This window comes from Cnephaeus nilssonii, assembly GCF_951640355.1.
Source record: "Cnephaeus nilssonii genome assembly, chromosome: 23".
Taxonomy (NCBI): domain Eukaryota; kingdom Metazoa; phylum Chordata; class Mammalia; order Chiroptera; family Vespertilionidae; genus Cnephaeus; species Cnephaeus nilssonii.
The window spans coordinates 18,469,734-18,494,050 of NC_137094.1; the positions used below are offsets into that span (position 1 = coordinate 18,469,734).

Below are 24,317 nucleotides of genomic sequence, written 5' to 3' on the forward strand. Positions count from 1 at the left end.
TCTCTCATCATGGATGTTTCTCTCTCTCTCTCTCTCTCTCTCTCTCTCCCTTCCTCTCTGAAAATCAATAAAAACGTATTTTTAAAAATTTAAAAATTAAATGGAAGGACGGGGGGCGCCCAGCACCCCATCTTACAACCCCGGGGAATGGGGTGATGACACCTCCAGTTGCTGGCATTCCTTCGTATGGGAGCCATGGGAGGTGACTGGGACTTTCCTGAGCGTTCAAACTCCCTCTGAGTCTAAAAATAAGACTTCTCTTTGGAAGGGCGTGAAAAAAAAAAAAAAAGGCTCAAGGTCATCTGAGGGAGTCATAGCCAAAGCATGTCGCGGAACGGGTCTGATGACAAGGCCTTGGTGCTGTCCGCCCATCACTCCCCGGATCCGCCTCTGGGGCCCCCACCGAGCACAGACTGTGCCGGGGGGCACTCGGTCACAGGACCCCGGAGCCCACCACTGCTCTCGGGACACACCCACAGATGCCCCCGGGGAAGCCTGTCTCTTACCCCTGTTGGGCAAGGTCAAGGGGAAGATGTGAGCACCGCTTGACCTATGAGCTGGACCTGGGTCACCGAGGCTCCGCCCCCTGCCCTGTGCTGGGGAATGAGCCCTCCCCTCGTCTTCCCGGCTCCCAGTCCGAGGACACAGCCCTGGGACTGGGTGCGGGCCCGGCCCAGTTCAGGCGCCCCGGGTACGTGACGGGACCCGCCTGAGGACTCTCTAGAAACTCCCAGGATTCTGCCCGGCGGGCGTGGAGACCTACTCATCCTGCGGCCACCCACGACAAGCCCGTGAGTCCCCTTCCTTATTAGAACTGCCCCTACTCATCCGTCACTCCCCTGCCTTTCTCTTGGGTCCCTCCCCGCCCAGCGCCTGTGGGGCCGAAGCCACCTGTGCACCAAAGATTGGGCTTGGACAGGGAGAGCGGTCGCCAAGGTCAGAGGTCAGCGGGGTTGGCTGGGTCCCCACAACGCCCTTCCTCTGGGGTCCCTCTTGGTGGGTCCCAATTTCCTCTTAAAGGGACCTCCGTCAGGATGGACTAGTCGCCTCCCTGAAGGCCCTATCTCCAAACGCTCCGAGGTGCCGGAGGTTTGGGGGACGGCGTTTACAGTGAAATCTTCACCCCTCGGTCTTCCCGGGATGCTGTGTCCTGGGATGAAACTACCGGCCGGGATTCCTTCGATCACAGCGATCGAAACTCGATTTACGAGGGCGAACCAAAGTCGGACACCGGGGTATCGAGGCGTGTCACCGAGCAGCGCCCCGGAGGCCGGCTTCAGGCACGGCTGCATCCAGGGGCCGGCGTCTCAGCTCTGCCTGCCTGTGCCCTGGCTTCATGTTCTACGGCCGAGAAGGGGATGATGTTCTACCCCTAAGGATCCCAGCAAAAGCCATAGTGAGGCCGACGCTCCTAGAGCGAGCTGGAGTCACGATTATTTGTGACGCACACCTGTCCTGGCACTTACGATTCTTTCTCAATCTCTATGTTGGAAACATGGATGTGGTAGCCAGTCCCAGTCCCTCGTACTTGGCCATCACTTAGATTTATCGTTTTTCCCCCCCACAATGTGCTCTTCCCTGCAATTTAGCCATCGAGCCACGAGGGGGCGATAGGTGCTTTACTTATAACAGCCCATGGTGACCAGGGCTTTTTGCAGGTCTGGTCCAAATTATTTTCCCGTTAACTGTTTTCCCATCACGTATTAAAACACTGTGCCACGTCTACCAGCTTCCTCTGCGAAACAGGAAAACACGCCAAACGACTTAGGTAGAGGTTGCGGGAGGAGGCAGACTTGAGGAAGCCACTCATTTTGCTGAACGTAGAACCCGAAGAAGTAATATTTTTATTCCTCCCTTGTCTTCGGAGAACCATGATAATTATCTCCGAGCGAGCCCATGGCAGATAAAAACAAGACAGGGGTTAAACAGCTGCACATGATGCCGAAACCGGTGTGGCTCAGTGGATAGAGCGTCGGCCTGCGGCCTGAAGGGTCCCAGGTTCGATTCCGGTCAAGGGCATGTACCTTGGTTGCGGGCACATCCCCAGTAGGGGGTGTGCAGGAGGCAGCTGATCGATGTTTCTAGCTCTCTCTCCCTCTCCCTTCCTCTCTAAAAAAATCAATAAAATGTATATACTTTTTAAAAAAGCAAATTTAAATAAATAAATAAATGAACAAACAGCTGCATACGCTGCTTGGCCAAAGGACACGTGATGTGTGTGTATGCGTAGCCTTCGAAAGAATTGATGAACATCATTGACATGTGGATACTTTTAAAAGTAATTTCGACCTCGAAGATAAATGTTTAATAATGAGAAGCTACGTGAGATAATTCTATAGTGTATATACATGATTTAAACATTCTCCAGATTCAATAAGCCGCTCAGTTGCAGAGCGATGCGTCCCAGGGATGGGCAAAAGCGACCATATTTGCCCCGTCGGGACCGCCCGCCGTTGCCACGGTGACAGCCTGCTGTTTGCTCTCTCCCATTCTTCCCAAGGACGGGGTAGCCCCTCCGCCTGTAGTTTAAATATCGACCTGCCTCCTCCAGCTCTCCGATGGCTTAGGGACTCACAGGTTCCCGCCCGGACTCTCAAGGGCGGCCGCTTCCCCCGGCCTTTACACACATCGCTGACCTTTGGCCCCCGAGCCCCCGCTTGAGACGCGACCCTGTCTGTTCCTGCCGAGGGCTGTTCCGGCTGCTCCTCGCCCACAGGACTCTCTCTACCTTTGGCTGGAGAAGTGGGCAGGACAGAGGGAGCAGAGACGCAGGAGGGCCCCGGCCGGTGCGGCTCAGTGGATAGAGCCTCGGCCTGCAGACCGGGGTTCGATTCCCATCAAGGGCACCTGCCTTGGTGGCAGGCTCCTCCCCGGCCCAGGCCCTGGTAGGGGCTCGTGCAGGAGGCAACCCATCGATGTGTTCCTCTCACATCGATGTTTCTCTGTCTTTCCCTCTCTCCTCCACGCTCTCCCTAAAAATCAACGGGAAGATATCCGCGGGGGAGGACTAACAGACAAGAAAAAAAAGAAACAGGGAAACAGGTGGTCTCCGTCATGTGACTTTTAGCCCCAGGGTGAATCGGGTGGCAGAGCAGTGGGGGGCGTGGAGTACCCCAGGGTGAATCAGGCATGGGGTACCCCGGGGTACATGGGGTGGCAGAGCAGTGGAGGGATGGGGTACCCCAGGGTGAATCGGGCATGGGGTACCCCAGGGTGAATCAGGTGGCAGAGCAGTGGGGGGCGTGGGGTACCCCAGGGTGGATCGGGCATGGGGTACCCCAGGGTGAATCGAGTGGCAGAGCAGTGGGGGGCGTGGGGGGCCACTGGGCGGACGTGGCTCGCTGCCCTCCGGCCAGAGCCTGCTCTGGGTCCGTCTCTGGTTTGGGGTGGCGAGACCCTGAGTCTGGTTTCACTCACATCCCGTCCTTCCAGACAGGCTGAACGTTGACGGTGCCGCTGACCTGCTGAGGAAATAACACTGAACGCACTCAGAAATCCTCCTGATCTCCCCCTTTCCTTCCTCGCCAGGAATCGGACAACCGCCTGGGCCGGCCGCCCCGACGGGAATGGCGTTCCCGCATCCCGGGCGGGACGTGAGGAGCCCGCCGAGGTACAGGGGGGCGGGCGTGCGGGAGGCCTCTGCCAGGGGGTCCCGTCCGGCTGTGGGAAGTCACAGGGTGTGGGGGGCACCCCCTTTTCAGGGGAGGTGCGCGCACAGAGAGTGCTCCAGGCGGATCCCAAGGGGGCTCAGTGGTTTGGATGACCTCGTGTCCGGGGGCATGACCCCCGGTTTGGCTCGGCGTCAGGGATGGGGTGCGGGCGTGTGAGAAGGGAAATAGTTTCTGGGTATATTTCCTCCCTTGGTTGGACTTACTGCCCCTTGTCTCGGCTTTCCTGCCGAGAGACAGAAAGCATGAGTTCAGTTGGGTTCTCTGGACCCAAGACAATCGGGACATAAACCTACTCGGCTGGTGGGACGTTCCTTCCTATACCCGTGCAACCGGTATAAAATATTACCTTCCCTACATTTAAAAAATATACGTAGAGCCCTGACCGGTGTGGCTCAGTGGATAGAGCGTCGGTCTGCGGACTGAAGGGTCCCAGGTTCGATTCCGGTCAAGGGCATGGACCTTGGTTGCGGGCACATCCCCAGTGGGGGGCGTGCAGGAGGCAGCTGATCGGTGTTTCTCTCTCATCAATGTTTCTGACTCTCTATCTCTCTCCCTTCCTCTCTGTAAAAAAAAAAAATCAATAAAATATATTTTAAAAAATATATACATAGAATGCATTGAAAACTCCTAAGTTTTCTAACTACTAGAAAAATTGCCAGAAACAGCCACCATTGGGTTGCTACTATATATATATAGTAATTTAAAATATATATTCTTATTGATTTCAGAGAGGAAGGGAGAGGGAGAGAGAGATAGAAACATCAGTGATGAGCCCTAGCCAGTGTGGCTCAGTGGATAGAGCGTCGGCCTGCGGACTAAAGGGTCCCAGGTTCCATTCCAGTCAGGGGCATGTACCTCCGTTGCAGGCTCCTCCCCAGCCCGGGCCAAGTGCAGGAGGCAACCCATCGATGTGTTTCTCTCACATTGATATTTCTCTCTGTCTCTCCCTCTCTCTTCCATTCTCTCTAAAAATCAATGGAAAAATATCCTCGGGTGAGGATTAAAAAAAAAAGAAGAAGAAGAAGAAGAAAGAAGCATCAGTGATGAGAGAGAATCATTGACCGGCTGCCTCCTGTATGCCCCACACTGGGGATCAAGCCCACAACCCGGGCCTGTGCCCTGACCTAGAACAGAACTGTGACCTCCTGGTTCATAGGTTGACGCTCAACCACTGAGCCACACCGGCTAGGAGGGTTGCTATTTTTAAAAATATATATATATTTTATTGATTTCAGAGAGGAAGGGAGAGGGAGAGAGATAGAAACATCAATGATGTGAGAGAATCACTGATTGGCTGCCTCTTGCACGCCCCCTACTGGGGATCGAGCCCACAACCCAGGCATGTGCCCTTGGCCAGAATCGAACCTGGGACCTTTCAGTCCGCAGGCTGACACTCTATCCACTGAGCCAAACCAGCTAGGGCAGGTTGCTACTATTTTTATCCGTAACTAGACGATGCTCAGACCACGGCCAGATCATCGGGACGCGGCTTCGTTGTCTTTCTGGGATTTGGGTTCTGGCGGTTGGACGTGAGGGCCCAGTCCCGGCTGATTTGTTGTCATCGGAAGCGTGTCTGCGGGTGACCCGTTCGCAGTGACCTCTGGCTCCCTAATGCCTTTCCCGGGGGTTCTCGAAGCGGGAGGAAAAGATTTATTTCCTGACGCCGCACGGTGACCACAGCCGGGGCCAGACAGCGGTGACCTCTCCTGGGCCGCTGGCCGTCCCAGATCGGACTTCCCCCTCTTGGCCGGGGCTCCTGCAGACATTTCGACAGCTTGACTAAGCCTCGTCGCCCGCTCGCTGCCAAGCCTGGCGGCTGCCAGCCAGCAGCGCACCAGTAGCTTCTCAAGGGCCCGCGGTGCCAGCACCGTGATGGAGTCTGCTCTCACCCTCCGTGGGGGCGAGGCCCGTTTTCAAAGGGGAAGGATTTTGAATATTACCTCACCGTCCTTCATCGGGAAAAAATGTTCCCAGCGAGCCTCTCTCCTTACAGAGGAGTCGCATTTATACTGAACCAGGGCTGGGTGAGCCGATGGACTTAAAAAAAAAAATGGTTTGGAAAAATCAACACTAACCTCTAATTTTTTTAAAAAAAATTTATTTTTTTAAGATATATTTGTATTGATTTCAGAGAGGAAGAGAGAGAGAGAGAGAGAGAGAGAGAGAGAGAGAGAGAGAGAGAGAGAAATATCCATGATGAGAGAGAATCATGGATCGACTGCCTCCTGCACGCCCCACACTGGGAATGGAGCCCGCAACCCGGACATGTGCCCCGGGAATCGAACCGTGAACTCCTGGTTCATAGGCCATCGCTCAACCACTGAGCCACACCAGCCGGGCTGCAGGCTTATTATTATTCGCATGATTGCCCTTTTTACTACAATGTGAACCCCAGGAGAGCGGGGACTTTGTATCAGTGGTACCCTCGTTCTTTAGAACCGCGTCTAGCACATTGATGGAGCCTGCTTTTTTTTAATTAATTAATTTTTTTATTGTCTAAATACCTATGTCTCCTTTTCCCCCAACTGACTCCCACTACCCCAGCCCTACCATTTGTCTCTGGATCTATTCTTGTTCATCAAATTACGCTGATCATTGTATCCCACCTATGAGTGCGATCCTGTGATGTTTATCTTTCTCCGACTGGCTTATTTCGCTTAGCACCGTGGTCGGCAAACTGCGGCTCTCGAGCCCCATGTGGCTTGTTGGCCCCTTGCGTGTGGCTCTTCCACAAAATACCACGGCCTGGGCGAGACTATGTTGAAGAAGTGGCGTTAGGAGAAGTTTAAGTTTAAAAAGTGTGGCTCTCCAAAGAAATGTCAATCGTTGTGCTGTTGATGTCTGGCTCTGCGGACTGATGAGTTTGCCGACCACTGGCTTAGCATCATGCTCTCCAGTTCCTCGATGGACAGACACTTCTTGAGCCGCTGGGAGCCACATCTCCTCCGGAGACCTTGAATTCTTTTTTCTTTCCGAAAATAAACTTGCTAAATCTTAATCCCGGGCGTAGCCTTCGCATTTGAAATAGGTGAGCTGTCTTCGACTCACGCCTGCCTGGAATCCCCAGGGGTGAGGGAGGTCACACCAGTGACAAGACCCTGAAGGAAGGGGGCCATACCTGTGGAATGAGGACTTCTTATCTCCTCTCATTCTCCCCGCAGGCCTAGCGATAGGTGTCTCTGACTGCCTGCTCTCCTTCTACAAAGGGGCTGGCTCCTCCTTGCCAGAGGGGACCCCACACCTGGCCCCCAGGTCACGGTATTCCTGATCCCTGGGCTGAGATTAGAAATCAGGGTGCGGTGCACTCCACACCGCCTCCTAGCGGTCACCTCCGCCAATGCGCGCCCCCGTATTGAGGCGGGAAGGGGCTGGCGTGGGCCTTCCCAGCGTGGCCTCTGTGCTAGGCTCCTGGGGTGTGTGTGTGCGTGTCATTATATTATAACATACGCATAACCGCCGCCTTCATTGAGATTGCCGTGCAAACCCGATTGTCCACTTTCCCGACCCGTCCCCAGAGCCACTGCCGTCCAGGCTGGGACGCGCCCCGCGCACGGGCTGGGCTCCCCACGATGTGACCCAGAAGGAAGGGACGTCACGCACTCGGCTCACCCCTTGCTGGTGGGGCGCGTTTAAAAATAAGTGAACAGCCGAAACCGGTGTGGCTCAGTGGATAGAGCGTCCGCCTGCGGACTGAAGGGTCCCAGGTTCGATCCCGGTCAAGGGCATGTACCTGGGTTGCGGGCACATCCCCAGTGGGGGGCGTGCAGGAGGCAGCTGATCGATGTTTCTCTCTCACCGATGTTTCTAACTCTTTATCCCTCTCCCTTCCTCCCTGTAAAAAATCAATAAAATATATTTTTAAAAAAAAAGTGAACAAAAAACACACAAGTTGTGTAGCTGGGAGGGAAGTTGCCCCGCACAGCCAGGCCGGGCAGCAGCAGCGATGTGCCGGGAGGGGGGTCCCCCAGGGCGGCCTCGGCCCCGGAGTGAGGCTGCGGGGGTCCCTCCCCTGCACAGGGCGCCCCAGGTGGCCCGCGGGGACCACCGGGGAGTCTGCGCACTGGATGCGCTGCGTGGGGCTCCGGGGAGGAGTGGGCGTGACCAGCGGCGCGGGGGGCGTGGCCACACGCGCGAGGGAGGTCCTGGCCAGCGCTGGGGGCGTGGCCAGGAGCACGGGGGCGTGGCCTCGTCGCCCCGCCCTCTCCTCGGGGATGCCGGGATGTTTACACTCCTGACAGCGGCGTCCGCGGGAGGAGGAGCGGGAGCCGCGGGAGGATGGGCCGCCGCTAGGCTCGCTCTCGGGACGCGCGGGGCCGTGCGAGGCGGGGTGGCCGCGCCTGCAGCGTCCGCGGGGGCGGCGGCGGCGCGGCGCGAGGTGGCGTTCGGCTCCGGGCCCCGCAGTCACAGCCCCCGGCCCAGCGGGCCTTCCCGCGGCGCCGCCTGGCCGGGCCGCCCGCCCGCGCGCCCGCCCGCCCGCCCGGGGCCCCTCGCGGGCAGGAGGACGGACGCCTCCCAACTTCCTGGTGAGTCGCTTGCGGGGCCGCGGGCGCGGGGCCCGGCTGGAATGGCGAGTCGGGGCAGTTCGGGCGGGCCTTGGGCCCCGCGGCCGGCCGGGAGGCGGGGCGGGGCGCGCGGCGCTGCAGCCGGGGGTGGGGTGGGGTCCCGCTCGTGGGCAGTGGCCGAGGCTCCGCGCCCAACGCCGGCTCCGACGGCCGAGGCCGCGGTAACCAAGAACCTGCGCGGCCACGGCGGCGGCGGCGGCGGCGGCGGCGGCGGCGGCAACAGGTCTTGGGTTTCAGGACCCGAGGAACTTGGGCGAAGTCCCGCCTCCTGCCGCCCGGCGCGTGCTGATTGGCCGCGCCGCTTATTTATCCGTCGCTGATTGGCGGGGCCCAGCTGTCAGGATTCGGCCGCGGCCAGGCTCGGCCGAGCGAAGTTCCGCGGCGGAGCGGGGGTGGGGGGTGGGAGTCCCCGGTGGCTGGGGAAGCGCGGGGCGGACCGCCGGCCGGTTGGACGGTGAGCCTTCGTGGGGCGCCGTTAGGGCGAAGAGCGGCCGAGAGGGAGGGATGGCAGGGCCCCAGCGGGCACTGGGGGGCGGGGGGAGGGGGACGGTGTCAGTGGGAAAGAAAGACATTGAACTTCGAGGCCGAAGCCGGGGAGACGAAGGGGAGCCCAAAGGGAAAAGGAGGAAGGTGTGGGGGAACCACGTTGCCCCGGGACAGGGTGTCGGGAAGCGAGCGCAGCCCCGAGGATGCTCCGGGCGGTCGCCCCTGTGCCCCGCAGGCCTCGGGCCAGGACGTGGCCAACCCCGGGACCCGCCATCGCGCGGCTGCAGCCCTTGACCGGGGTACAGAGTGAGGACCCCCTTATCCTACTGTCAGATCTGCCCCCGCCCAACAGCGTTGCACGAACGAAGGGATGTTCTTGCTCCTTGGAGACGAGTGAGTGATCGATCCTAAGGATGCGATCGGAGGAATCGGACGCCCTCGTCCTTAGGGCGCCGTGCACCCGTCACTGTTACAGCCACGGGTGGTGGTTTCGCGTCCCCCCGCCGCCGAGGGATTGTGAGTTTCGGGAAAGTGGGCGCCCTCCCTGCGGGCGACAGCAGGGTCGCCCCGGGGGGGCATTAGGGAACCTCGGACGGAATGTGTGCCGATGGGTCTGTGCTGGGGCGGGGGGGGGGGGGCAGGAGAGCGCCTGAAGGACTTGCACCCCAGGACTCGACCCCGACCAGCACTGACCCCGGTGCGTCCCCCCCAACCAGAGGTGCAGCTTAGCCAACTGCGATGCTTCGTGGCAACTCCCGCCGGATGGGCGCTCGGTGTTCTGGGCCGCATTCCCCATTTGAGTGAGTGTTTATGGGTTTGAGGGGCAGTTATCCTTGGCCGCTGGGGCAGAAAAGACCACAGAGGCTGGTGTGTGTGTGTGTGTGTGTGTGTGTGTGTGTGTGTGTGTGAGAGAGAGAGATATGTTGGACAGCAGGAAATGGGAGTTGCAAAAATATACTTAAATACTGAGTGCGAAATGGCAAAATTAAAATTTCCTTTTCAGCATGCTCGTAATTATTATTTCTTTTCAAAGGCCCGTGCGCGTGAGACGGTTCACATAAAACTTTATAGTCGTTTCGTTTCCCGGGGGAGGAATCCGCCCGCAGCTGGTTCGCTGCGCAAACCGCAGCATCCTCCGCCGGGTCCCGGCCTGGGAGCTGGGCTGGGGGGGCGGTGAGGCTGGAAAACCTCGCTTCCGGGAGGAGCCCAAGGGCAGGAACCACGTGGGACAGCAGTGGAGACGGGCTGTCGAAAGAAAAGGGCGAAGGACCCCCCGGTGGAGGCCGGCGGCGGAGAAACTCTGGCTCGGGGAGCCCGGGCGCCCGGGGGTGCGGGCCTGAGATTCCGCCCCGCCGCGCGAGGCCCCGCCCCCGGGGCATTGACGGCCCCCGCAGCCAATGAGCGGCGAGGACAGCGTGGTTCCCGCTCGGGGGCGGGACTTCCGGTCGCGGGCGGGGCGGGCGGGGGCCGGAGCTCAGCGCAGGGAAGTGCCGGGCGCTGGGACGCGGGGCGCACGTGGAGGGGAGGGCTTGGCGCTCCGCTGCCCTCTCGCCCCTCGTCCGCGTCCGGCCCCGCCGTCCCCGCTGCGACGGGAGCCTCAGGGCCGGCGGGAGACCGAGCTGGTCGGCAAACCCAACTTGGTCGCCGCGACGGGTGGGGTTTTGCCCTGAAGTTTCCCCCAATGTCAGAACCCACGTCCTTAGCGTTTCCCACCGCGGGGACCGCCTCTCCTGCCTTCAGAGGGGTCTCCGGCAGGAGGGGGGGGGGGGCAGATTGTTTTGTGCTTTTAAAACAGGCTTTTATAAAAGACCCTCCCCCATTCAACCAACAAAAAAGACTACTGTGCGGGGTGCGTGCGTGTGTGTTCGTCTGTCCGTCCCTCCGTCCTGCACGCGGGGCGCACACCACCCCCCTCTCCCCTGACCGCCGCCCAGAAGCTGATAAGCCCGGTGCCGGCTCCTGCGCGGTGACCTTGTGGAGTCACTCCGTTTGCTGGGCCCTGGTTTCCCAGCTCGGGGAGTCTGCTCTGAGGAGCAATGAGCATCTTTGTAAAAGGGGGCCCCGAGGTGCGTGTCCGTCCCCCCTGGTTCTCTCTTCCGAGGACCCTCAGCTGTGGGGACCCCCCTGCCGCCCCTGCTCCCTCTGCTCTGTGATTTCCGTATTCATGATGTCCTGGATTCCCCATGTGAATGAGTGTTTATGGGTTTGAGGGGCAGTTATCCTTGGCTGCTGGGGCAGAAAAGACCACAGAGGCTGGTGTGTGTGTGTGTGTGTGTGTGTGTGTGTGAGATATGTTGGACAGCAGGAAATGGGAGTTGCAAAATATCTTTAAATACTGAGTGCAGAATTAAAATTTCCTTTTCAGTATGCTCGTAATTATTTTTTTCAATTGTTAAAATACTTTCCTCATTCTCATATTTACTTGAAAAATTGCTCTAATTTTTGTCGTGGTTGTAACGATATTACTTTATGATTAGGAACATCAAATAGATATGCTTCTGAAAAGTGGTTAAACTTCTACCACGCGAGGCATTGCAAAGCTTCCATTGTCTCCTGTCTGCCTGCGGACGGGTAGTCAAATAATGCATAATGCGGTGTGTTTGCATGCTGTCACCAGACAGGGGGTGGGGGTGGGGTGGGGAGGGAGAGCAGGTCCTTTATCTCAGCAGAGGGCATGCCCTTATTCCGAACAGTTTATTTCTAGGCATAGTTTGTTATTCAACACGTAGAGGTAAATGAAAAGATATTCATTAGACACGAAGAGTGCTCACTGATGGGTTAATTTTGTGGGAAAGAATTCATGTTTTATTCTCAGTTTCTAATAGCAACGTGCAAGTTCACTGCTTTTGTGTTCTCTATAGTCTTCTGTGTTAAAATGGTGTGGTGGCCAGTGTTACCCTTCAGGGTAGAGCGTGGGCAGGTGGGATATTCAGTGAGAACTGGCTTTTACATTTACCTGACATTAACATTTTCCGTGTAGACCTAAAACAACGTTTTGATAAAGTTTACACATTCAGTGAGTATTTTGATCGTTGATGGCATGTTGTTTTAGCTTCACTTTGTCACTCGATGACCTAGAGCAGTGGTCGGCAAACTCATCAGTCAACAGAGCCAGAGATCAACAGTACAACGACTGAAATTTCTTTTGAGAGCCAAATTTTTTAAACTTAAACTTCTTCTAACGCCACTTCTTCAACATAGACTCGCCCAGGCCGTGGTATTTTGTGGAAGAGCCACACTCCAGGGGCCAAAGAGCCGCATGTGGCTCGCGAGCCGCAGTTTGCCGACCACGGACCTAGGGAGTCTGAACCCCACTGATGATGAGTTGTGCCCTATTAGCAGTCCCCCCCTGCTCCTGGGATCCTCCTCTCTTTGGAGCAGGAAGTTGGTGACATGCTGTTTGATGGTTGGCAGGGAGTTGGAGCTGTGCGTTCTGTGATCCGGGAGCCACCAGCCGGGACGCGCAGCCAGGCCCTGGACACAGCCCCCGCAGGGAAGGGGCAGCTATTTTGGGGGCCCCAGACCCGAACCTTGACTGCCGTGGCCCAGGAAGTGGGTGCTGTGGGCCCGGCTCTGAACACCCAGAGAGCTCTCAGATCGGGGTTTGACAGGTGGATGTGTTGGAAACATGCTCAGTGGTTTTATGTGCAGGCCCGGGAGCGACCGGTCTGTGGTGGGACCCGCCTTTACCGTAAGTGGCACAGGTGGTTGTGCTGCAGGCGCTGCCCGGGCCACATGGGGGGATGCCCCTCGGCCTTTTAAAGGAAGACACTAGTATCTCATTGGAAAGCGATTGATTGATTGATTGATTGGTCTGTAGAGTCCATCCTGCTGCTCCCATGATGTCTGGCCAGGAGAGCGCTCGCAGCTTCGTGTGGTTCAGGCCTGAGCGCCCGCCTCTTCCGGCCGTAGCCAGCGCCTCAGCTCAGATGCCTCAGCTCAGATGCCATGCTGCTGGGCACTTGCTCTTTAAATCGCGGCTGTCACGCAGTCAGAACCAGTTGGATGCAGGAGTACAGCTGTTTCATCAGTAACACTGAGGAACAGCAGACGGGGAATCCCACTCCACACAGTGGGAGAAGCAGTGAACCTGAGTGTGCATTTCTGTCCATCCCAGCCCGGGGTGTCCACGCAGTGGGCGCTGCTCTCTCCTTTGGGGCGTCCCTGCAGTGTCTCTCAGCTGGGGGTGCAGGCTCCCCACTTCCCGTGCCCCCGGGCGGTGCAGTCCCACCCCCAGGTCTGCCGGCAGCTCTGGCTCGGGGCCGGCTGCACCCAGCTTTCCGTCCTGCCTCTCGGGCGTGTGGACGGGTTCAGGAACGTCACGATGAGTAACAGGCTCCTTTTTCCATGACCGCCTTCTTTCCGCTGATAACGGCGCGGCCCTCGGCCCCTCCAGCCGCCCTCCTGTCAGGGACCAGACAGGCCTTCGCATGCCAGCCGGCGCCCGGTGCCAGGGAGCTGCCGGCCGCTTCCGATGGCAGTGCTCACTCGCTCGCCTCTCTCATTGACGGGGCGTTTGTTGATGCCCTTCCGAGGCCCACCTTAAATTAAAACAGGGTGGTGAAGAAGAGGCACTAGGGAAAGAAGGTCTCCGCGTCCTGGGTGAAGTCCAGGCTCCCCTTGATGTCTTTTCCACGCCAACCCCAGGTCTGAGTCTCAGGGAGCTGGGCTGGTCCCGGGACTGGGTCCGAGAGGCGAGCGTCTGGCCTGGGAGGGCGTGGCCAGCGGGGAGAGCGCAGCCCGGCGGCAGTGGCCACGGTGTTGGTGGGGAAGGCTGGGACCCCGGCCTCCCACGGGTGGCCCCTGATGCAGCTGTTTTGTTCGTGCGTTGGGTGCTCATCGCCCCACTGAGCCACGGAGGCCTGTTTTCTTCCGTGAGAGCCAGCTGGCGGCACAGTGTCGGGGTTCAGGCTAGTTTCACGTCAAGGTCAGCTTTCTGTGAACTCGGGAGGCAGGCGAGCCTGGACGTTTGGTGGCAGGAGGCTTCCCGCAGCCGTGAGGTTCCTCCCTCTGTGTTCCTCTGTGGCCACCTGGTCCTGTGTGCTCCCCACTTTCCCCGTCCCCCAGGTCACAGGTTGAAGGAGGAAACCTGGGGTTGGTAGGTAGTAAACAGTCTGTGCGAAAATCTCGCTTTGTGCTTCCAGCAATAGTTTGGTGTTTATGAATTGCAGGACGTGGGAGGCGCCAGGCGCACCATGCTGCCTGCCTACCCGGGGCCTGACCCTGACCCTGACCCTGACCCTGACCCTGACCGCCTTTCCAGGCCATTCCCTTGTGCTGCCCTCTGCTTACTCACAGCTGACCCCTCTCCATTTCTTGATCACCGTCCCCTTTCTGCTCCCCCGGCTCACCTTTATGCGCTTTGACGCCTGTTTTCTGTCCTTCGGCCCTTCCCTCGATGACGATCGTCTGCGTCCTCGAAGGCGCGGCTCGGTTGCGCGGGGTGCACCGACGGCCGGCTTTGGCCTCTGCAGCCTCCAGCTCCATAGCCTCGGCCCAGTTGTACTGTCTCCGCGTCCTTCCCGGAACCTGACTCTGGAAGGTGTGAGTCACGCCCTGAGCATCGCTGTGTTTCCTCGCGGCCCTTCTTGTCCGAATTGGCTCCCCGGGTGGCCGTGGCCGTGCCTGCAGCCCAGTGAGACGTGGCAGAAGGTCTGCGTTGGGGGGAAGTGTGTGTGGTCACTGAGGCCGGAGGAGGGGTTCTTAGGGTCCGTGAGGAGCAAGGCTGAGAGGAGGCCGTCTCCTCGGGAAGGGTTTCAGCAGGAGCGTCTCCGTCAGGTTTCCATGTTAGCTAGGTGGCTATGGGGAGAGCATAGGGTAGGAACTAAATGACCAGAGTCAGGAAGAGCAGCTGACAGTTCGAATCACGAGGGCCTGGGTAAGCAGAGAGAGGACTGGGAGGTAGACTAACAGTTGGGGACTTTGTGGAGGTGAGGGTGTGACCTGGGAACCCTCCGGGTGACTGGTGGCAATGCCATGCCCTGGGAAAGGGGTGCAGAGGGGCTCTGAGGTGTGGACCTCGTGGAAGGAGTGGTGGGTGGTCCTGGAGCCCCTGGTTCATAAAGCCCCAGCGTCAGGAGGCAGGCGTGTGCAGGAGGCGGGTGTGTGCAGGAGGCAGGTGTGTGTGTGCAGGAGGCAGGTGTGTGCAGGAGGCAGGTGTGTGCAGGAGGCAGGTGTGTGTGCGCAGGAGGCAGGTGTGTGTGTGCAGGAGGCAGGTGTGTGTGTGCAGGAGGCAGATGTGTGCAGGAGGCAGGTGTGTGCAGGAGGCGGGTGTGTGTGTGCAGGAGGCGGGTGTGTGTGCGCAGGAGGCGGGTGTGTGTGTGCAGGAGGCAGGCGTGCGCAGGAGGCGGGTGTGTGTGTGCAGGAGGCAGGCGTGCGCAGGAGGCGGGCGTGCGCAGGAGGCGGGCGTGCGCAGGAGGCGGGTGTGTGCAGGAGGCGGGTGTGCGCAGGAGGCGGGTGTGTGTGCGCAGGAGGCGGGTGTGTGTGCGCAGGAGGCGGGTGTGTGCAGGAGGCGGGTGTGTGTGCGCAGGAGGCAGGTGTGCGTGCGCAGGAGGCAGGTGTGTTTGTGCAGGAGGCGGGTGCGCGCAGGAGGCAGGTGCGTGCAGGAGGCAGGTGTGCGCAGGAGGCAGGGACTGGCCATTGAACGGAACTCGAGCACGCGAGTCAGCAGAAAGCTCACTGATCGTGGAGCACAAGCTGTTTTGTGTGGCGAGGAAAGCAGGTGAAGCGTCTCCTCTGAGACGGGCTCTTTCTAGCGGGCTCCCGGCTCGCTCAGCTCATCTCACGTCGGCGCTGGGTTAGGAGTGGCAGCTGCACGCAGCCCTTCACCAGGCGTCGGCAAAGCGAGTCGCTGGGAGGTCCTTCGCCCAGGGCAGCGGGGCTCTGTGCCTCTCGGTGCCACAGAATCCCGGGGGCGGGGCTCAGTGACTCGGGGCCCGCAGAGGACAGACAGGCCGTGCACCACACGGCACGCACGGCCAAAGGACCGCTCACGTGTGATGAGCGTGGAACGTGTTTGCAGGTTAAGGGTCAGGGACACGCATCCCACGGGCGCCCTTTAGAAGCCCTGGGAGAGGTGCGGTGGCGAAGGCGGGGCTGGGAGAGGGCCGTGGAGGCCGTTCCTGTCATCCAGCTGCCGCTCTGCCCGAGACTGACGCCGGAGGGGTCAGCTGTTCCTGAACGAAGCGGGGACAGGCTCCCGGCCGGAGGCGTACCCTGGGGAGGACGAAGGGCTCCTGCACGCCGTCGGGTTTGAGGCTGCCCTGCCCTCCGCAGGATGTGGGCAGCTCCGAGCTGCACACACGTCCGGGGTCTGAGGACGCCTCACGGCCCACGCCACCAGCGCCTGGCCTGCGGCCTCCCGGCGGGAGGGAGCCCGTCGGTGCACACGCAGGCCTCTGCATTTCCTAGAATCATCCCATCCCGTTCCAGGAATCGCCCGTTTCCTGGAAGGGGTGCAGTCACGCAGGGCTTGGCATGTATGTGCATGTGTGTGCACACATACCAATAGGCTGGACCTAATACTGATCTACGGACTTCCGAAACCCGAGCTCTCGGATCGTCTCCTTGTGCAAACGTGCCTCTTACGTCCCTCATCTGTGATCCGGAGTGACTCCCACTCCCCGCCGGGTGTGCTGAGGAGACCGGACAGACGTGAGACGTGTGTGGAGCCGGTCGCTGGCATTTGCTGGAAGAGTTCATGGAAACATGGGACTTGGAAACCCTGGAAGTCATGGCCACTGGGAAACCTGCAGCCCCCCCCCCCCCTTTCCGTTCGGGCCTGTAGTTTAACATTGAGCGTGCAGTTTGCAGTTTTAACTGATACTTAAAAGCCTCGGGACGCTGCTCACATGCTGTTCACTGAGGTGATGGGTCCGGATGCCCCTGCAGCTCCCGGGGGACCGCGGAGGGAGCGGACTGAGGGGGGCGCTCTCGTTGGCCCTTCGCTGGAGGAGGGCAGGCTGCCCTCGCTCGCCAGAAGGAGTGACGGGGTCGGGGCCAGGATTCATTGGTCTTGTTACTTAACACTCTGCCCCTTTGGAACCCCGCCCCCCCCCCCCCCCCCCCCCGATAATTCGGACCCTGAAATGACTTCTGATCATCATCATCCTTTAGGAAGGCGTCACGTGGCGTGTGGCTCTGCTCATTGAACTGGAGCCACGGCGAGAGCCCCGATGGAGTTGTTTCCGTAGGGGACGTTATTTTTTTCTTTGAGAGAGCACACCTTCAGGTTTCTTAACCAAGGTGACGTCCACGGAGTCATTGACTAAAAATAGAAGTGTGAATACGTAATGGGCTTGCCACTCACAGGGTTTCCGTGGGGCGTGCAGAGGGGAGAGGAGGTGCGAAAGGCCTGGGGAAAGGGGGCCCCACCGCCACCGGGTGATGCGTTTCTCGCGGGGGGAGAGGCCTGTGGGCACGGTGACGGGAGGCACGTGAGGACATGGAGCGTGTCCCTGTGTCGCCCAGTCCCCCGTTAACTTTAAACGCGGTGGTCCCGTGCTGCGCGGATGGGAATCAGGGCATCGCAGCATCCTTATCGCGTTCGGGACACAGCACCCCAAGCGCCAGCTTTGCTTCTGTGCGGTCAGCGCAGACGCGGGGTCGCTCCGAGCAGACCCAGCCTGGTGCTCCTGGGTGTGGGTCCCCCGTAACCGGTCCTGGGCTGCTTGCAGGGGGTGCTCCTTCCCGGGTGTCCAGGGGTCCGGGAGGGCTTGGTCCTGGTTAGCGCTGGGCTCGCGCTGGGTCGTCACTATGGCAACGGCGCGGGAGCACCCCCTCCCAGCTGGAGCCGCTCCGGGAGCCGGCATGCCAGCGAACCCTGAATTTATGCAGCCGACTTCCCCGCGGACTCATTTCCGAGGAAACGGGAGCGAGTGGGCTTCTGGGCCTGAAGGACTTTGGGGACCGTGCAGCCGGTGCCTGCGTTTGCTGGGTGAGGGCCCGGGGCTCGGCACTGTCGGTCGTTAGGAGGAGATTCTGGGTAAAAGCGGGTTAAGACTCGTGTCCTCTGCTCGTGTTCCACTACTTCCCCCTCAATCAGTGGTCGGCAAACTCATCAGTCAGCAGAGCCAAATGTCAACAGTACGACGATTGAAATTTCTTTTGAGAGCCCATTTTTTAAACGTAAACTATATAGGTAGGTACATTGTTATTAACTTAATTAGGGCACTCCTAAGCTGGCCTTGGCTAAACACTCCAGGGGCCAGAGAGCCACAAGTGGCTCGCGAGCCGCAGTTTGCCCACCACTGCCCTAAATGATTTGTCCGTGGGAATCTCCTCCGCGACATCGATGAGATTACCCACGAAGCAAACAAAGTTCTGACCCGGTGGGGCTGGATCCAGACGCCCCGCTTTCACAGAAGAAATGGCTGCTGGGAAAGTGCACGTAGAAATGGCTGCTGGGAAAGTGCACGCAGAGGGTGGACTAGCCCACCTTTTAACACTGAGCCGCACAAGGCAAACCAGCCCGCCCTGTACAGTGGCCCGAGAGGGTCAGTGCCTGAACCGAAGCAGAGGCCTGGTTAAACCTCCTCAAATGATGAAAAGCAGTTGTTAGGACATTGAGTTTTGTTCTAATACAAAAAAACCGGTAAAAGTGTAATTTTGAAATGCCTTTATGTGCTTGACATTCGCAAACTAAGTGTGGGTAGGTGTTGCTCAGGTTCTCCTGTTGGATGGGAATGAGAGAGCGAAGTAATGAGCAGCTCGGCAGCGGGGAAAGGCTAGGAGCGGCAGACACGGCTCTGAGCAGCTGGCCGCGATGAACTGTTTGACGGACACTAAATCCCAGGGCGTTAGAGCCGGGCGTGGTCTGACGGTCAGCTGTCGGCAAGAGGGGCTCTCGGATGTTTCTCTTGTTGAAGGTTAATCATATATTAAATACGTAGTCTCTCTAGCCCCTGCTGCTCAGTGGACAGGGTGTGTGTGTGTGTGTGTGTGTGTGTGTGTGTGGAGAGAGAGAGAGAGAGAGAGAGAGGGAGAGAGGGAGAGAGGGAGAGAGGGAGAGGGGAAGAGGGGGAGGGGGGGAGGTTGGTTTGAGAGTATGCCTGCTCTCTCATTACTGCCCAAGGTTATGGTCATGAATTAAGACTTGAGGTTAGTGTTCTGGTTGGTGTTCTTGCTGCCCGGCCGCCGGGGACTTTAAAGCTCCGTGAGATGAAGCCCAGCTGATAACCAGGTCCCTCCTGGTGCCTGTGAGGCAGAGCGGAGGCCTTGCTGATGGGCCGGGCGGTCGGACTCTGCAGCCTCTGTCCTCAGGGCCGGGGGGGGGGGGGGGGGGGGCGGGCTGTGGTGCATTGCAGCCCAGGAAGGCCTGGGGCCCCCGCGCATGGTGCGGGCTGCGGGGGCACAGGAGGGCACGCCCGGGGCAGGGGATCTGTGCCGGCCAGGGAAGCACTGGGCCGGGGGAACTGGGCTGTCTAACGCTCAGAAATGGGCCGGTTTGGCAGAAAGAGGCGGCCATGAGGCTGTGAGTCACTCCTGTCCTGCCCCGTGGTCTGTGAATGCGGCTCCGGCCGGAGCAGCCGCTGCAGCGCGGGGACCGGCCTGAAACTCGAGCCGCTCCTGGCTGGCCGTGGCCGCTCCTGGCTGGCTGTGGCCGCTCCTGGCTGGCCGTGGCCGCTCCTGGCTGGCTGTGGCCGCTCCTGGCTGGCCGTGGCCGCTCCTGGCTGGCCGTGGCCGCTCCTGGCTGGCTGTGGCCGCTCCTGGCTGGCCGTGGCCGCTCCTGGCTGTCTGTGGCCGCTCCTGGCTGGCCGTGGCCGCTCCTGGCTGGCCGTGGCCGCTCCTGGCCGTGGCTCCGGACACTCCCCACGCGCCGGTGAGCGCTCCGATGCCAGGCCCTTCGCTGTTCCTCCCTGCCTCCCGGGCTGCCCTCTTCCTGGAAGGAATCCGTGCATTTCTGTGGCGTGAATTCCAGGCCCGGGAATTCGGACTTGATCCTGACCAGAGCACTGAAGGTCACCTTCAGGGTCAGTTCCCAGCGGAGCCCTGACCAGTCCGGTGGGTTGGAGACATAAACTGTGGCTCAAAGCCCCGGAATCGGGGAGCCCTTTGTCGGCAAAGGCTGTAATAGACGGGGGTCCGGGGCGCACCGAGCTGGCGTTTCCTGTGCGGACCGGTCAGTGCAGCCGTTCACGCCGGGCCCGCCGCCGACGCCGTTTGGCTGGACCTGCAGTCAGAGGTGCGCGGCCAGGCCGTCTCCGAACCAGAAATAACTCCGCGGCCTCAGCCCCCGAGCCCACGTTCGCTCCGGCCCGGGCGTCCGTCCTCATCGCAGCCAGGCTGGCTGCTGGGGGGCGTCAGGAGGAGGGAGACGTGCGGCTGTGCGCGCAGGGAGGATGGACAGGGCCGCTGATCCCTGCCCGGGACCTGTCAGTCACAGACCAGCTCGCCCGCCCACACCACCCCGTGTGGGCGCTCACTGCGGGGAGGGGTGATTTGGGGGCTGTGTGCACAGCCAGCAGGCGCTCGGGGCTCCCTGGTCTTCCCCCCCATTCCCACGAGGCTCTCAGCGGGGCTGCTGGGCCTGCTGAACCCCCGGGCCAGGAGGGCGCGGCCAGGCCGGGAGATGGGAAGAGAAGCAAGCACTGCCGGGCCCTGCCGCGGCCGGTTGGTACGGTCCCCTCACCGGAAGGCCGCCGGGGAGATGCTCAGTCAGGGCATAGGCCTGGTCACAGGTTCCATTCCTGGTAAGGGGCTGGCAGGAGGCAGCGGGTCAATCTCTCTCTCCCCTCCTCTCCCTTATAGTGGGCTTCATTTTCCAGTGACAGTATGGCATTCACATTCTTCCCACGTGCAGTGAGCTATTTGTTCTAGACCGTTCTTGTTCACTGAATGGTCAGGGGAAGGTGATGTCTGCTTTCCTACAAACGGGAAGGTTCATTACCTTCCTCAGTTTCTCGTGATGTCACTGGAAATGCCAGCTTTCCCTTCCCCCTCCTCCCGCGATGACTTGGCAGAAATACAAGTCCAGGAGCAGAAGTGACATGCAGTCTTTTGGGGTAACCTCGGCCGAGCAGTGAGAGTGAGAGAGAGTGAGGAGATCGTGAGAGGCCTCAGGGGAGGGTGGGGGTCCGGGACGATCCGAGCTACTTCCATCCTATTTCTTGTCGGGCCAAGTAAGGACCTGCTTTCCACGCGTCCTTCACGGTGGAATCGAGTTCTTCCGCAGCCCATTGCTCGCCATCTGCTCAGGGGAGGCCAGGACTTGTGTCCGTGTTTACAGGGGCTTTGTCTGTCATTGCCCAAACGAGCCATGGCAGTGAACTGCAGGTGGAGGGTGGGCGACAGGCAGGGGCGTCCATACAGCTAGTTCATCCGTGTCTCCTCGTGTGCACCAGGCTTTGCGAGTTCGGCAGGAACAGCCTCGTGTTTGTGTCCAGGTGCATCCTGTTTAGAGGCCCCTGGCGTCTCTTTCACTTGATCTTGTGGCTCGGAGGGCTGCCAAGTTCTCGCTTTAAGATCACCGTCTCCCTTCGGAATTGGTTAAGAATGTGTGTGGGGGGGAGATGCTTTGGGACGCCGTAAACAATGTTCTCCACTAGTTTACCCTCCACGGTGATTCTTGCCTGAATCAATCATTTCCTTGAAGACTGGCAAATAGTGATTTTTTTAAAACCCACGCTCCTTTCTTTATAAGGTGACATTATCTTGTAAGAACAGCCCCCCGCGTCCGCTGTGAACTGGTGCGTGTCTGTCTGCCTCCGGGTGCTGTGGGAGTTGGTGGGTTCAGTGTTCCTCTAGAATTGTCCGAGGTGGCCTTTCAGCAGGCCCTGGACACACCCTTGGGTGTCGGGGGTTCCGGCTCGGTGCCCTCCCAGCCCCGGCCCGCTCGGCAGTCACTTCCCATGGAGCCCGGCTCCTGGGGGGGAGAAGGCACTTGGAAACGCTGGGCGCTCGATGAGCTTCCTGGTTTTCACTGGCAGCGCCGCCTCCCAACATCAATCACCACTTCACGGAGCGATGGTTATCTCAGCCGCGGGCCTGACTCATAGCGACTCGGAAACGTGTGAATGAACTATTGATGCCCGGCCTCTGCTCAGCCGCCTTTGTCTTGTTCGATGATGGGAACGCTGGGTGACTCAGTGGAACAGAGACCCGGTGAGGTCAGAAGGAGTCCTGCCCAGGGGGGAGCTTGGGCCAAGAAAAGCACTTAGCTCTGGATTTGAGGGTGTAGACGCTGCCAAGTCCCATCGCCCTGAAATCGCCACGGCGCCCTCTTCAGTGTCGAGGTGTCGGACGCACATGGAGGTAAAAGCCGGGACTTCCTTTTGGGCGAGAACGGTGGTGCCGTGTTACCGCGGCCCATGCTCTGCCCTGCTGTTCGTCAGTTGTGGCTGTTCTGATCAGTGAAATGGAACTTGTCAGCACTTCCTCACGGGCTCTGTGGATGCTACTTATAGCTCGAGATCCTGATGCAAGGGCACCTTAATTTAACGAAAAGGAAACGGCTCCCCAACGTGGAGCTCAGCGAGTATGCGTCCGCTCTTCAGGGTTCTAAAACATCAAGAGAGGAAAACTTCGCCAACGGTTCATCCCAAATCTCTCTTCAGACCGGTCTGTGCATAGTGTCATGTTTAAGGTCGCACATCGTGTCGAGAATCGGCTATAGAGAAACTGGACAGCAGCATGGAATCATCAATGTGTGCGTGAGAGCAGGAAGTGCTTTGAAACGAATAGAATGTATACATGCCCTTTGTTAGCCAAATCGCATTTACTCTAAGCTTAGTTAGAAGTCAAATTTAAAAGATTGTAAGCTTTATCACTAATTTTTGTTGTGATGGGACGGTGACGCTCCGTGTGGGGTAGACAGAACTTGTGCTGGGCAACTGGCTGATGCGAGAGGGTGGCTTCTTAATGGTTTTTTAAAAAAAATATATATTTTTTATTGATTTCAGAGAGGAAGGGAGAGGGAGAAAGAGATAGAAACACCAATGATGAGAGAGAATCACGGATCGGCTGCCTCCTGCACGCCCCACACTGGGGACTGAGCCCACAACCCGGGCCTGTGCCCTGACCGGGAATCGAACCCTGACCTCCTGGTTCACAGGTGGACGCTCCAGCCCTGAGCCTGCGGCCGGGCCTCCTGGCCCCTCGGACGCGTTGGGCCGCCCGGTGGTTGGTGCTGAGCGTGGTGCGTGGCGACGCCCCCTGACATCTCGTCTTTGCCTTGCAGAGCCCTGACGGTCCTCTTCCTGCGGACGATGGAGGAGCAGTCCCAAGGCCTGCAGGGGCCCCCTGCCCCCCAGTTCCAGCCTCAGGTAAGGCGGCTCCGGTGGCTCACCCCCTGCACCTCAGACGGCGCTGGCAGCTCCTCGGGGACGGAGGCCGCCCGCCGCTGACGGGAACGGCCGGTGTGGGCACACTGTGTGTGTTTTCATGTCCAGTACGTCGTTCTCATGGACAGACGTGGACAAAGGCCGCGGCGTTGGTTTTTAACGGTCTCCCAGCCTCGGCGGCTTGGGTCCCGGTGCGCCTCCATCCTCTTGGGCTCCTGAGACCTGCCCGGCCTCAGAGCGCATCGAACCCGCGTCTGCCCCGGGGAGAGCCCCCACTTTCCACGGTCACCTCTCTTCTCGGAAGCTGACGGCACTTTCTCCGTGTCCCTCCTGGGTTTCCGCGCCTGCGTGTCGTGTCCTGTGGGCGTGTTCCTGATCTTTCCCGCGGAGGCCCCGGCCTCGCGTGGACAGGGGCCGCGTGGACAGGGGCCGTGTGGACGGGCTGCGTGGACAGGGGCTGTGTGGACAGGGGCTCCCAATCTAAAATACCAACTCCCTACCTGAAATAACCCATTCCCAATCTACAATACCAACCCCCAATCTACAATACCAACCCCAATCTACAGTACCAACCCCAATCTACAGTACCAACCCCAATCTACAGTACCAACCCCCAATCTACAGTACCAACCCCCAATCTACAGTACCAAACCCCAATCTACAGTACCAACCCCCAATCTACAGTGCCAACCCCAATCTACAGTGCCAACCCCAATCTACAGTACCAACCCCCAATCTACAGTACCAACCCCAATCTACAGTACCAGCCCCAGTCTACAGTACCAACCCCAATCTACAGTACCAACCCCAGTCTACAGTACCAACCCCCAATCTACAGTACCAACCCCAATCTACAGTACCAACCCCAACCTACAATACCAACTCCCAGTCTACAATACCAACCCCAATCTACAGTACCAACCCCAATCTACAATACCAACCCCAATCTACAGTACCAACCCCCAATCTACAGTGCCAACCCCAATCTACAGTACCAACCCCAATCTACAGTACCAACCCCCAATCTACAGTACCAACCCCAATCTACAGTACCAACCTCAATCTACAGTACCAACCCCAGTCTACAGTACCAACCCCAGTCTACAGTACCAACCCCCAATCTACAGTACCAACCCCCAATCTACAGTACCAACCCCAATCTACAGTACCAACCCCAGTCTACAGTACCAACCCCCAACCTACAGTACCAACCCCAATCTACAGTACCAACCCCCAATCTACAGTACCAACCCCAATCTACAGTACCAACCCCAATCTACAGTACCAACCCCCAATCTACAGTACCAACCCCCAATCTA

The 24,317-nt window shown here is 59.1% G+C and overlaps 1 protein-coding gene across 4 annotated transcripts in view; it reads left to right on the plus strand.

Moving 5' to 3' along the window:
• The first annotated feature begins 646 nt into the window (after window positions 1–646).
• The window catches only part of NEK7 (NIMA related kinase 7), a 52,382-nt gene continuing 28,711 nt past the window's right edge, over window positions 647–24,317 (plus strand). Inside the window, exons 1-3 of one of the 4 annotated variants that reach the window (XM_079763673.1) lie at window positions 647–791; window positions 3,437–3,610; window positions 22,896–22,980. In XM_079763673.1, coding sequence (XP_079619799.1) covers window positions 3,567–3,610; window positions 22,896–22,980 — 129 coding nt within the window. In that variant the 5' untranslated portion in view covers window positions 647–791; window positions 3,437–3,566. Of the gene's footprint in view, window positions 792–3,436; window positions 3,611–7,912; window positions 8,195–8,661; window positions 8,688–22,895; window positions 22,981–24,317 lie in introns of those variants that run through there. The other 3 variants (XM_079763674.1, XM_079763675.1, XM_079763676.1) reach the window with 3 other exon arrangements.